The sequence below is a fragment of the Pithys albifrons genome, chromosome 4 (genome assembly GCF_047495875.1).
Source record: "Pithys albifrons albifrons isolate INPA30051 chromosome 4, PitAlb_v1, whole genome shotgun sequence".
NCBI classification, from domain to species: Eukaryota; Metazoa; Chordata; class Aves; order Passeriformes; family Thamnophilidae; genus Pithys; species Pithys albifrons.
Window position 1 is genome coordinate 14142173 of NC_092461.1, and position 13416 is coordinate 14155588.

General features: G+C 38.1%; 1 protein-coding gene across 6 annotated transcripts in view; it reads left to right on the plus strand.

Annotated features, from left to right (window-relative positions):
• PIGN (phosphatidylinositol glycan anchor biosynthesis class N) overlaps window positions 1–13416 on the plus strand; it is a 113218-nt gene that overhangs the window by 84810 nt on the left and 14992 nt on the right. For 4 of the 6 annotated variants that reach the window (XM_071553522.1, XM_071553523.1, XM_071553525.1 and 1 more), the window contains exons 20-24: window positions 877–985; window positions 4658–4760; window positions 6205–6267; window positions 7097–7199; window positions 9304–9390. In XM_071553522.1, coding sequence (XP_071409623.1) covers window positions 877–985; window positions 4658–4760; window positions 6205–6267; window positions 7097–7199; window positions 9304–9390 — 465 coding nt within the window. The remainder of the gene's footprint in view (window positions 1–876; window positions 986–4657; window positions 4761–6204; window positions 6268–7096; window positions 7200–9303; window positions 9391–13416) is intronic. The other 2 variants (XM_071553526.1, XM_071553527.1) reach the window with 1 other exon arrangement.

The following is a 13416-nucleotide window of genomic DNA, read 5'->3' on the forward strand; positions in this document are numbered from 1 at the left end:
CAGCAATTACATCTTGTAATGCAGTTTTAAAGCACGTGTTTGCAAAGTACTTTGCATGCTTGATTTGCCTTTTAGTGGAACTGCAGAGCTGTGAATAAATAGCAGTAATTGAAATCTTGGCTCAAGCACTTTCTTGCATAATTGTCACCTTTCAAAAATAACTGACTCATGGGGTCATTTTCCTAAGTTTTTTTGCACCTACTTGATGACTGAATGTTGTCTCTTGAATTAGCCGAGGAAAAAACCCTCTTCAGCTTCTCCAAGGCAGAGAGTTCTGCTTGAGATGGCTCAGACAATTTAATTGGAGGGGAAAAAAAAACCAGCTTTCCATCCTTCAAAAGTCACCTCCTGTTTGTTCTGCTGCTACTTCTCTTCTTACAGAAGCTGTTTTGCCCATGCAAAGCTCATGCCTTAACTACCCTTCCCCTTCACCCTGTACCTGATCCTGAAGCAAAGCCTGAGATTCTGCTTGTTCTTGGTGGTTGTTGTTTGAGAAAAAGTGACAAGTACACCTTTAAAAACTGGGGGTGTATGTTTTCTGTGGTTTGCATGAGTGTTTAAGTAGTTACTCTTGAGGAACAGGGTATTGTGTCATATCAGTTATCCAGGGCACTTGTTTATGCTATTTTAAAATAGCACAAATATGTAATAATAAGCATATAAATAAAAAATAAACTCGAAGGAAGTTTTCAAAAGCTAGTAATTGTAAATTATAGAGAGTTAGAAATTCTTGACACTACATATCAGACTTCCTGTTCTTAGGGTGATTCAGAAGAGGTGTTTATGCAACTCTAAATAATATTTACATGTTTAGTATGGGATGGAAGAGATCCATACATTAATTTTGTTTTTCATTGTATGATTTCTTCTTTCTAGATACTGAGTATTGCACTTTCGACATATGTTGTGAGCAGTACCCATGACAGTCTTAAAAACAAACTGGGATTGCCTGTATTGAATCAAATTATTAGCTGGATGACTCTAGGTAAGAAAATCTTCCCTCTCAAACTTTTATGCTGACAGTTTTCTGAGTCTGGGACTGGGTGGGGTATGATGACACTTTTTCATTACTTTTACTACTTTCCTTTATTTGACTGCTAATAGTTCTTCTGAGTGTTTGCTTTCCTAAGTGAGTTTTTTTGAGGAATGTATTAGTCTTCTAAAATATTACTCCTTTTTCAGTGTTTTGATAAAATGCAAATACCATTGATTTACAAGTAGCTTTATCTTTTGAGTATTCTGAATATCCTGAAGACCCCTTTTAGGGATATAATGGTATAAATGCCCTTTTTGTTTCACTTGGAGCCAGATAAAGGTGATCTGAGATGTTTTGCAAGCAATCCAGTTAAGCATCGGGAAATGAGGAAAGATTGTTTTTGTATTTCAATGCAAACTTGAAGCTGCAGCTGATGGCAAAGACCCTGGGGGTATGGAAGTGGTTTTGAGAGCTGCCTTGAAAAATACTTGTTAAATAATGATACTAGTATATGATTGATATCTCTTAGAACCTAGTTATTAAAGAAAAAAGCAACTTAGAAATCTGTGGATTTTTCACCACTCCAATGAAAATCTTACAATGATTAAACAGTGCAAATATAATTATCACTGGGGTTATGGAATACATAAGGCAATACCTTTCATATTTCAGCTATAAAATAATTTCTATAGGACTCCATTAAGCATAGTTTATCCCTGAGTGATCTAAAATGTGGGGTTTGTTTTAGAGCTGAACATATCCCATGCAAAGTTTGATAGCAGCTCCTTGCTAGAATTCAAAATCAGGAACTTAAACATAGCTAAATGAAAGAATTATGACCCGTGTTACCTAGTTGCTATATGTCTTGTACATTTCTGTACTGGTGACATTATTTTAACTTAATCAGATCTTGTCAATTTTAGCAATCCTGTTTCTGTTTGAGCACATGGATTCAAGATTAATTCCAGTGATTGTCATGATGCTCTCTTAGTAATGTAGTTTTCTTTGGAGCATTTTCCTTTCTGTCATACTTTCCTAACCCTTTGTAGCCTGCTGAGCAAAATGGGTATCTCTGTGTGGATGAATTTCTTACAGTTGTAAAGTCAATGAAGTCAATGTAGTCCTGCTTTGCTTGCTGGAGCAGGAATTGAGTGTAAAGATTATATTTATCTCCTGTGTAAGGATGAAAGAGAGACATTTTTCATCTAAGAAATGATTTGGGCAGTCAGAAAGATTTAGAGTTATGAGAAAAAAGTATATTAGAAATTTTCTTTGCTGTGGGTGTTGATAAAAATAAAGGTAACAGTGAAGTAAACTGTAAGTAGCAAAAAGTCAACTTGCTGCCACAGTAGTATTGAATATTTTAGCCAAGTCTTTCAGACTAGAAGTAATCTTTTTAAGTGAATATGATATACAAGATAGGAGCTTTGTGTACTTGCTGAAATTGTTTTCCATAATTAAACACAGAAGTAAGCAGGTAAAACACTAAGGCATCCAACATGTCCTCAATACTCCCCTTGGAGATAAGTGCCTTGACACTACCATAACCACAACTAGCAACTGTTCCTAGTGTGTACCACAGATGTGGTACCATAAGCATTCAGGTAACAAAGTCTACTGTAGCTTTTCTAAGGTTGGTGGTCAAACTCTTTTTCACTTACTTTTGGAAGAATTACCACTGTTACTTACTGAACTCTCATTTTGCATCTCTCTATGTATTTATAGAACCAGAAACACAGTTATCACTATTTATTCATAATAATACTGATATTATTATCATGTCAGTATGATGGTAAGACTTCTGAAGTTTTCTAGGAAGTTTTTGCCCCCTTTCCAGCTATTCATCCTGAAGCCTACCTTGTTTAAATTTTAACTTAGACCTGATTTTTTTTTAAGAAAGACTGGTATTTGGAGAACCAGGCAAATGAATTCATGATGGGTGGGTTCCTACAGGCTTGTGTCCAACTGGCTTTAGCTGTTACACCATATGATTCATGCAGTGTATGTTAACCACAAATGTAGAGGTAAAACTTCAGAACTGTCTTTATATTAGCACTTATTTCTAAATTTTTATTATGTCTTAAAATTTTCATCAGTGGAAAACCTGCAGGTATTTTTATGGTTAATATCTGATGTGTCACATCAGAGATGGAAGGGAAAGGCTAGTGATCATCTACCAGCCACTCATCTATTCTCATCTATGATTGCACTCATAGTGATGCACATCTGATATGTTGAGTGTTATTCACAGAGGCCAGTTGCCATGCTGAATTTACTTCCAGCTGTTCTGACTTGCAGTGAGTTCCCTGGAGTTCCTCCCTGAGTCAGGCCTCCTGGAGCACCCTTGAAGTCACTTACTCTGTAATTCTAGCAGTGGCCAAGGCTGAAAGCCAGGAAATAAAACATACTGACCTACAGGATCATCTCTCTGTCATTGATATATTTACTGTAAATACTGATATATACTGTGATGATAATCACAAGTGAGCACTTTCCATATATTATAGTTTTGTTTCAGTTTGTTAGTGATTATTAATTATGACTTATTGTTGATGCAGTCTTTGAATGATTCCATAATATGAGAGTACTATACTGCAATGAAGAGTCACATGAATGTTATTGTCTGCATAATTCTTTATAAACTTAAAATTTTCATATTAAAAAGAAAATCAGGTTTAAAGATTAAATCACAGCAATGCTTTTCCTTCTCCCTTTCCTTGCTTCAAGCATTGGCCACTTTTCATCTGTTTTTTTTCCTCTTTACTTGCTTTTGCAGTAACCCATTTCCTTTCTTCCCAATTATCCTCACCTTCTGCAAACTGTTGGTCCCTGTCCTCACTTGCAAAAGTTTCCCAGCTAGAGGGGTCTCTTTAGGGGCAGCACAGAGTCTGCTAAGAAGGGTTGACTGGACAGTTTAGCCATGGGCTGCACTAAGGAGCGACATGCAACTCTTAATACCTCATCTCTGCATTGGGGAATGCATTATAAGTAAAAGGCAAAAGGTGTGAATCATGACAAATATGTCTCTTTTAGGTCTTTAAATACTCCTGTTTTAAAACTTTCAAGTAGAACAGCTAATAAATGGGTAGTTTCTGTATCTATACTACCAGCATTTTCAGTTGCATCTCAGAATGTGGCAGGTTTCCTAATCTAATTACAAAGAATAGAAGGCCAGATTGGATGGGGCCCTGAGCAACCTGGTCTAGTGGAAGGTGTCTGCCCATGGGGGGTTGAAACTAGATTATTTTTAATGTATTTTCCAACCTGAGCAGTTCTATGACTCTAATCCAATGGAGCAGTAGCTGTCACTGCAGTGTTTGAGCTGGTAGATGTCCTCAGGGGCATGGTAGGGGGTTCTCAGAGGAGTATTAAAGTCAAGTTTGACTGGTTTTTCAAGCAGTGGTTCTGCATCATGTTAAGGACCTATTAACATCAGAGAAATTATAAAGGCTGTGAGGTAGAAAGACAGGGAATTAAAATGATAGAGAATAAAAATCAGTTTTGATATATGTGAAGCATTCCAAACATTGGATTTTCTTTAGCTAAATTAACTTCTGAAAATAGAGGATCATATATGACCTTTATTGAATTTCTGTACATAAAATGCATCTATATTACCTTGCTACTGAGAATGAAATGTTTTGCATGTTGTAACTGATGGATCTCTTTTTATTATTGCAGTTTCTTCCCCGGTGTTGCTGTTACTGAGCCCCACGTTTCTCTTTCAGCGACTGTTCAGCATACTGCTCTCCCTGATGTCCACCTATCTGCTCCTCAGCACAGGGTGCTTAACTTTTACTTTGTTTGGATTAGTTTTAACTATGAAAATTCAGGGCTATGTATCAAACTGCTTCATCTAACATTTCTGTCAAAGGTGTAACATTTGCTTACAACCGTAGTCTCGCCATTTATTTATTGTTTAATTCACTAAATAAAATTTCAGGGGAACTTCCATATTCCTCCTTGTATTATAAACACTAGTTTGTTGACATTCCTTTCAACTAGACAAAGCATTGGTTGGAATGGTATGTATTCAAATGATCTTGCAGCAAAATAAGAAAGTCTGGTTTAGTTTATATCCTTTGTTGTTTTGACATGTGATTTTCTGCTCACAAACAAAAGGAAGTAGTTTCTCTCCTGGCTGCTCAGCACTGGTGTCTAGTTATGCCTTAAATTATGTGGGACAGGAAACAGGTAGTCCCAAAATGAGGAAAATTTTATTCTGAGAGATTTTCGTGGAAGTAATGTTTTTTTTCAAAGGGATGCTTGTTCCCACAAAGAGTAGGTCTTCCTTTTCTTTGCATAAAAGTCAACTCCTCTGATGTTTTAAATGAAGAAAACACTATGTCAGCCCACCCTTTTTTTTTTCAGATGTGGCAGCTCTTAAGAGCATAATTAATGGGGAGTATAGGAACCATTCTTTCTGCCTTCCCTCCCGCCTCTCTGAATTTAATTACACTGAAATATTAAGTGGAATTAAATATCTTGCAGCAGACATTTTGCAGTAGCTGCCTCCTGTGGTTACTCTCATTTTAGTTGAAGCATCTCTTCTTTTTTTAATCTTCTGCCTCCCCTTCCTCCCACTTCCCCATTAAGATTTTGATCCTAATGTTACTTCTGACTGCACACACATTCTTACACTTACCCTTCCAGCCCTGTGCTGGCTACAGTAAAAAGCATGAATTTTGTTCTCTCTGAGGCTGACAATCTCCCTCTTAGCCCTGCACCAGACTACATAAATGCTGACAGCTCTCTGCTGTCTTCTTACAATGTCCAAATAGACTAAAAATTTTTGGAAGAATTCTTAAAAAAGATAACAAAACCCAAAGCACTTGTGCCAAAAGTATATAGTGCTTCTTTCCTCGGGGTTCTCTTATACCATGTCCTGATAACCCAGCACATTGTCCAGGTAATTACAGCACCTCTCTAGGTTCATTTAAGTGGAAGTATTGAAGCAGCTGAAGAGCATGGTTACATGCAGCCAGTTGTCACTGACTCAGTTGAAGGCATTTAATTGGTAGGCAAGTGTAGGCCATTATGAGGATTGTAGGTACTTCTGGTACTGACAACCTGGCTGTTGTCTTCATATTTAACTCCTTGCCATTCTGATAATTAAACCAGAAATGTCTATTCAAAATCTTTGGTTCCAGTTTGAAACTGTGTTGTAGCTATGCTATTGAGGAGCCTAGCAGAAACAATATTAACTACAATAATTTTCTTGTTTTCAGGCAAACAAGTGTGTGTCTAAGGAGGAAAACAGTAAAAAGGAAAACATTTGCAGTCTTGTCACAGTCAGTATTACAGTTTTATCCTGAAATAAAAAAATTGAGAGGTACCATGAAGTTCAACTGAAATGCAGAGGGCAAGGAGAAACTAAATATTATCCAATTGCAATCTTCTCCCCTGTGTTACCGAGGGGTTTTAATCTCTTACATAAGTGCACTTAGACTTTGCTGTTTGAGTCCTGTAGGAGCCAGAAGTATTCCTCTGAGATTGGGGATGTAGTTAGAACAGCTCAGTGGCCATGGTTAGAGTGTGATTTGATGCTGCTATTGTGTATATTAGTGTATAGTGGTATATTTCACTTTAATGAAACATAATGCTCCATTTATTATACAGGTGCCTCTCTCCTTGAACTAAACTGAGATAACCAGAATGAGTTTGTGTAATTAGGTCTTAGCGACACATCTCTAGTTGCTGTCTAAGTGGGAGTGTAACCCCTCAGTTCCAAGTAGTTCTCATTACAAAATTTTCCATTTTACAGAAAATGAATGTCAAATGTGGCTCTTTTTTTCTTGCTTCTTTTTAGTTTTATTCCAGTTTTGCTAGAATTAAAAAAGGCACTCATTCAATGTTGTTGCAGCCATCAAATGAGAAGGGAGCAAAACATGACAAAACTGAAGCAACCTCTGTTTCTAATACTTTTGCCATTTAATTATTGTATGGCTTTAAAATTCAACCAAACAACTGTGGGTACTCAGAAGAGAGTGGGGAGAGACGAGGGAGAATACCACTAGGTCTTGGTATAATTGTGTGAAGAAAAAAGAAAAGAAACATGTCAGCATTTGATGTTTAGTTGTTAGTGACTGCACTTACTATGGTTATTACATTACTCCTCAGATATGAAGCTCTCTTTCTACTGGTACTATTTGGTTTGATGTTTGTTTGGATAAATATGGAGCAAGAAGCACTGCAACACTATGGTCTTTCACTCAAACCAAAGGTAACATCTCCTGATAGATCAGGTTAATAAACAGCCTCATCTTTTTTTTTTTTTCAAGGATGTAATAAATGTTCTGAGTGGTTTTCAGAGAGCAATGCTTTACATTTCTTTAACTTTGGGAAACCATTATCAGCTGTTTACTATACTAGGAATGTGGTCTTGTAAGAAAGATTTGTAATTTGTTATTGAAGATACTGCACATCAGAGCCGTTTCTAGGAATGCAGGAAGGCAGTTTGACTTAGACACTGTGGTGTGTTTTGTAGGATACAAAAAACAAGTTTGTCAAGTGTAGTACAAATTCGACATAATGTACAGTAACTCTTTAGAGTAAATACAGTGTCACTGTGCTTTTCTAATTCTGATTGCAGAGTCATGAGTCAGAGGCTGAAAAGAAATGATTTCTAAAAAGACACGTAAGAAATATTAGAGATCTTAGTTTGACTTTGTCCTGCTCTTTATTCAAGTATAGAGATTTATTTCTGTTTAGACAGACAAGGAGCTGCAGACAAGTCTCTAACTAGCACCTTCTCAGATTTGCCTGGAGAGTGAATTTTGTAATCAATGCAACTTCTTTCACCTTAAAATTTGGTATATTGCCCATGCTGCTCATACTGCAACTTAGCTCTTAGGTTAGGTCAAGGGTTTAACAAACTGTGGGTATGCCATTGCTTTGGTTAGATCCAAATGCTGATTGCAGTTTGTTTGGGTCCTTGGAGCCAGGTGGGTGTGCAACAGAGCTGTCCCCCGCTTCTCCCAAATGAGTCCTCCTTAGTGCAGGTCACAGAGCACCTGGATATAGATGCATGGGAGTGGCCGGAGTCACTTGAAGAAAAGTGTTGGTACACATCTTTCCTTCCTTTTGCAGCTCATAATAAATCGGGAGATGAGGAGATAATTTGGGGATTGAAATTTGAGCTAAGGCAGTCATCAGTGCAAACCTGACACATACCGTGGTTTTGTGGTGCTCTTAATAGGAAGACAGCTTTGAAATTTGAGTGAGAGCAGGCTTTACCAATTCAAGACTGAATATCAGAAATACAAGCAGGAATCGCTTTTTATTTGCTCTACATTTAGTTAGAATAATTAATGCTTTTTTATAGCATCTTAAGTGATAGAGATGGAATATGAATGTAAAAATGTACACTTAGCATGATGCCATGATTGCAACTGAAGGTGTCTAGCATCTGAGGGATGTACTTTCTCTGCCACTCTAGAACCCACTCTATCTTTTTCATCCTTTAACAAGGCATCTGTGATGCTTGCATGTCTAATGTTGGTCTAGTGTTCTCTTTGTTGTAAAATAAAATTCTATTAAATCAGTATTAATCGGTCGTGAACACTTTGTTAATCAAATGCAAATGAGAAGCACATAGGTATATTGTAATTGCTTTATTTTGTCACTCTCTGTATCTTAACATTCACTTGAAATGAACAATAATGCTTACCCCTGCTTCACATTTTAGGTTAGGAAAAAATCATCCCTAGAATGCCTGTTAATATGTGCTACAAAGTAAATCTTGTATTAGACAATCTGGCACAGTTCTCTGATATGAGATTATTTTTAATTAAAATTCTGTCAGTGTTGAATGCCTATTACTCAATTTTTTCTTTTCCCTAGTGAAAAGCAATTAATTGGCCTCTTAAATTCCGTGATGATAACTTCTCTTCAGATCAAGTGATATTGTGCTGAGAACTGAGTAAAGGAGATGGAGAATATTTTAGTATTTTCATCCACAAAACAAGTCAAATGAGGATAATTGCAGTCTTTTAGTTCTATATGTCTTTATCTACATGCTCATGTGAGCAGTGGTAGTGTGTGTGTGTAGGAGGAATGTTGATGATGATGTCTAAGGCATAGAAGTTCATTTTTAGTGTAGATAACCATGGAAGCTCCACTGTTCATTTGATCATCTCACTTGTACAGTCTTTCTGGCAGATTCACTATTCATTAAAGTATAATGAAAATATGGGAAAGGTTTCCAGTCCTCATTATAATACTCTAATAAGAGATGATAGGGAGGTAGGTTTCTTGCTTACTCACGGTGGCTCTAATGAAGTCTATCAGTTGATATTCAGTATTGATTTCTTCTGCTCTTTTTCCAGCATGCTGTTTTAAACTTTGCCTGGGCTACGGATATAACTCAGTTTCGGCAGCTTCACCTAGATGATGTCCGGAGATCCTTCTTCTTTGTATCCTTTTGCTGATTGCTGCATTCCAGAGAAAAGATGGGTTTGTTTCAAAAAGATCTGCAATCAAAATTTGTAGCCTGGTAGTCATTGGAAACAGAAGCTGGTAAAGACGGTTTGATTCATGTTGCTCAAAAGGCAATGGTCTTGTGCATTATGATTTTTTTATGAAGTAGTTAAAAATACACTGTTTTGGAATCTAGCTCCTTGCCCACTTATGAACATTACAGCTGAGGAAAACCTTCTTTTAAGGAGTTCTGCTTTCGGTTTAGTTTTTTTTATTGCATTTTGGCTGGAGGGAACTCATTCACCTTCATGAATCAGTTGAAAAAAGTTGATATTACAGTTATTCTCATTTTTAGAGTATGGCAGTGTGTTAGGAAGCAGGCATGGGCCATGGCCAAGCAGATAAGCCAAGAATGAAAGTTCCTGCAGGCTCTTAATAAAACACATTCACAGAATCTGGCCTAGAATTATTTATATCGCAAGTGTTTTCTGCTGTTAGAAACTCTGTGGGCTTAGGAGGGAAGAGCTGTTCATTCACTAACATAACAGTTAGTTTGCATTACTATAGCTGAAACTGCAGCTGATAGGTATTTTTAATACTGTACAGACTTTATAACATTGTAATTTTTCTCTTTCATCATAGGACTGCAATTAAGTGAGAGCTATTTGGCAGCAGGGATGATCAGTGAGCAAGTAGGAGAGAAATTGAGCCATGTAGAACATAGGGGTTTCTAGTGCAGCTGGGTTATTGTACCTGGGTAGGGTCTCAGTTTAAAAGAAACTGAAATGTCCATCTGGACTAGGAAGGGGGCCTCTTCCCAAAAACCACCACAACCTTTGAAATTAAAAGACTTTAATCAGAAAATGTATAGAAAAGGATGACCATTCTTTACATATATATGTATATATATATATAACCAAAACCAGAACAGAGCAAACAGCAACACCATAACCAAAACTTTCAAGCCAAGTCCTATCTTTGCCCCTTTGGGGCAGTTATATTTACAGTCAGCAGGACATGATGATGTGCTTCAGGAGGCAGCAGCCACCATGAGTCACTCACGATCTCTGGCAAGGCAAAGACTGAGACCAGGGAGAGGTACTGACTCCAAAGCTCATGTGGGAATGGCGGCCACAGGAACAAGGTGAAACCTTTCCCCCTCTCCTACCATCCTTTGTCCAAAAAAGCATTGCAGAGGTGGGGAGGGGTAGCAACTCCTCTGCAGATGGTGTCAGCTCCTTGAGGAGTCTGCAGTGCATCCAGGAAGCAGCGACTGTTCCCTCCGAAGAATGGCACAGGGTGCGTGGAGTTGGGGGCAAGTCAGAAAAAGACCCTCTCCCAGTGCTTCCACCAGCCCAGAAAACGGTGACAGGCACCCACGCAGACCGAGTAGTGTGTCCAGCATCAGGAAAACCTCTCTTCCCTCTCCGCTTTCCTCTAATCCTCCCCCAGCTATCATGTTGGAATGCAAAGCTATCAGCCATCCCTTTGGTCAGGCTTTTACACAGTTAGCTGGCTCTGGGAGCAGGTCGTGGGAGGTTGGGCTTCAACAAGCCATCTCATCCTGGCTCTTCAACTCCCAAACCTGCTGTATTGGTAAGAGAGAGAAAAAAAATTCCATGAAAGATTTTGAAACTGCAAGAGCAGGGAGTTGTCTCAAAAACAGACCTTATAGTTTGTCAAATAACAAAATCTGAGAGGGTGTATCATAGTTGCAGAGTCCATGCTGTTGGAATTTGGAACTATGCTGTTGGACACTGGGAGCCTGCAGCAGAGGAAGTGTAACAGAAACCACTTTAAGAAGACAGTTTAGTGCTAAAAAGGCAAACCAATTTGCTGGGTGTTGGATGTTCGTGTTTGCTTTAGAGTACACCTGAAAAGAGCTGAGACACCTTGCAGTAAATTTAGTAATTTCATTTGCTATTCTAACAAAAAATAAACTTTTAGAAAAGCTATTGCTGTCTGTCAGACACTAAAAATTTAGCCAAAACAAAAATCAAGCAATCCAATTGTATTTTTAAAGCACCGGTATAGTACTATTTAACACTTTAACACTGTGCTGATTTTGGCTGGAATAAAGTTAACTTGCTTCATAGTAGCTAGTGTGAGGCTATATTTTGGATTGGTGCTGAGAGCAGTGTTGATAATACAGTGCTTACACAGAGTCAAGGCCTTTTCTGCTCCTCCCACTGCTCCACCAGTGAACACTATTTTAATCTAAAACACTTGAATGTGTTTTGTTCAGCTCCTGATAAAATAAACAGTGTGCAGATGTCCTTTGCAGAGACCAGGTATGATACACACCTGCTCAAAAGGTGTCGTGGCTTTAATTTAGATGCTGTTTAATGTTTAGAAATAGTGGTATTAGAGGAGAAACCTTTTTCTGCTAGAGCAGTCATACTGCAACTATAACCCTGTCAACTGTATGTCTTAAGATTGTCTCAAGGTTTCTATATAGGGCCCAATAGTCAGCATATGCTGACAAAGAAGATTTGGATTGTTCATGCTTAGCATTTTGATTAGACCTATGTGCTACTGTTATTTTTTTGTTTGTTTTATCGCAGACCTCTTGTTCTTATCAATCTTAGCTGGTAGAACTGCACTATAATGTTAGACTACTGTATTACTAAGCTTGAAGTCATGTGATACTCTTGGGAAGCATAATTTCCTCAGTTGCACTGACCTAATCCTTCCACAATATAGCATGTGGAATCCCAGTGTTTCTATTGAATGGTTCATAGCAAATTGTTTATGGAGAGACTTAAAATGATCCAGTTCAGGAGTGTGTTCAGTTGATCTGGCAAAATACCAATTACCCAAACACACAGTAAGAGTTCCCCTTGCCCTTCTGAGAAAAGGGGAAAAAACCTGGAAAACTTAAACCAGGTTTATATATTTGTACAGAAAAGAGAAAATTAAAAGTAAACTACAACTGGAGTTAACAACAATCCTCTACCTCCCACCGAAAACAGATCCCATCACTCCGGATCAATAAAGCACCCCAAAAGACACCCAGCAAGAAAAAGAAAGAGAGAATAACAATAAAATACTTACTTCCCCGAACTAAAACAAAATGTGACGTAGTGTTGGGGCAGTAGCAAGGGCAGTGGCAGCGTGTCCTGTCTCTATCTCGGCCATGATGGGAACTGGCCAGGCACCTCCTACACCCACTTTTATACTTGAGATGACATCAGAATATGGTATGGAATACCACTGGCCAGTAGAAGTCAGCTGTCAGCTGGCCTAACCCAGCTCAAGTCAGCTGATAATCTAAGGCCTACTCTGCAAACTAATGCCTAAATGTAGACCTAGCTAAACCCATAACAAGGAGCTATAACAGGAGTAAAAGGAGCAGAGGGAGCCCTGGCAGCAGCTGCCATCTTCACTGACTAACTCTCCACCTTACACAGAAAAGCAGTTAAAAACCATTTTTCAGTTCAAGCCGTGTGAGCTATAATGGGCTCCAGTGAGCTCAGGATGTAGAAAAATATCTTTCATGGGCTTGTATAGCAGCAAGAGTTGTATCTAGATAAAAAGGATTTATCAAAAAACTTGCAGCTGTACAGATTTTTCTGGAGTCGTCCTCCCTACTCAAATAAGGAAAAAAATGGGTGTCCCACATTGCAATGGGTAGACTCAGCATAACCTTTGGAATACAAATCTATGGGAAAGATAGCATAGGAACCTTTAGTCTTGTTTTAGACCCAACTGCCTCTTCCATGGTCAGTTCCTATATAAAGCCCTTATTTTTGGTGTGCAGAGCACACGCATGCATGTTCTAAATGACCAACCAAATAGCCAATCATTTGGTATAAAGGGTAGTTTAATTTTATAAGTAATGAAAGCTACAGAGTAAACAGTGCAGCGCTGGGTGCACTGGGAGTCTGTTCCATCAGTGACACCCATTTAAGCTTGCAGGCTCCTTTTTTATACAGTTAAAGCAGGTTTATTTTTAATCAGTTCCAATAAATTATTTTCTTCTTTCTTCGCTTTGAGATCCTTTCATCTGATTCTCCATGTTG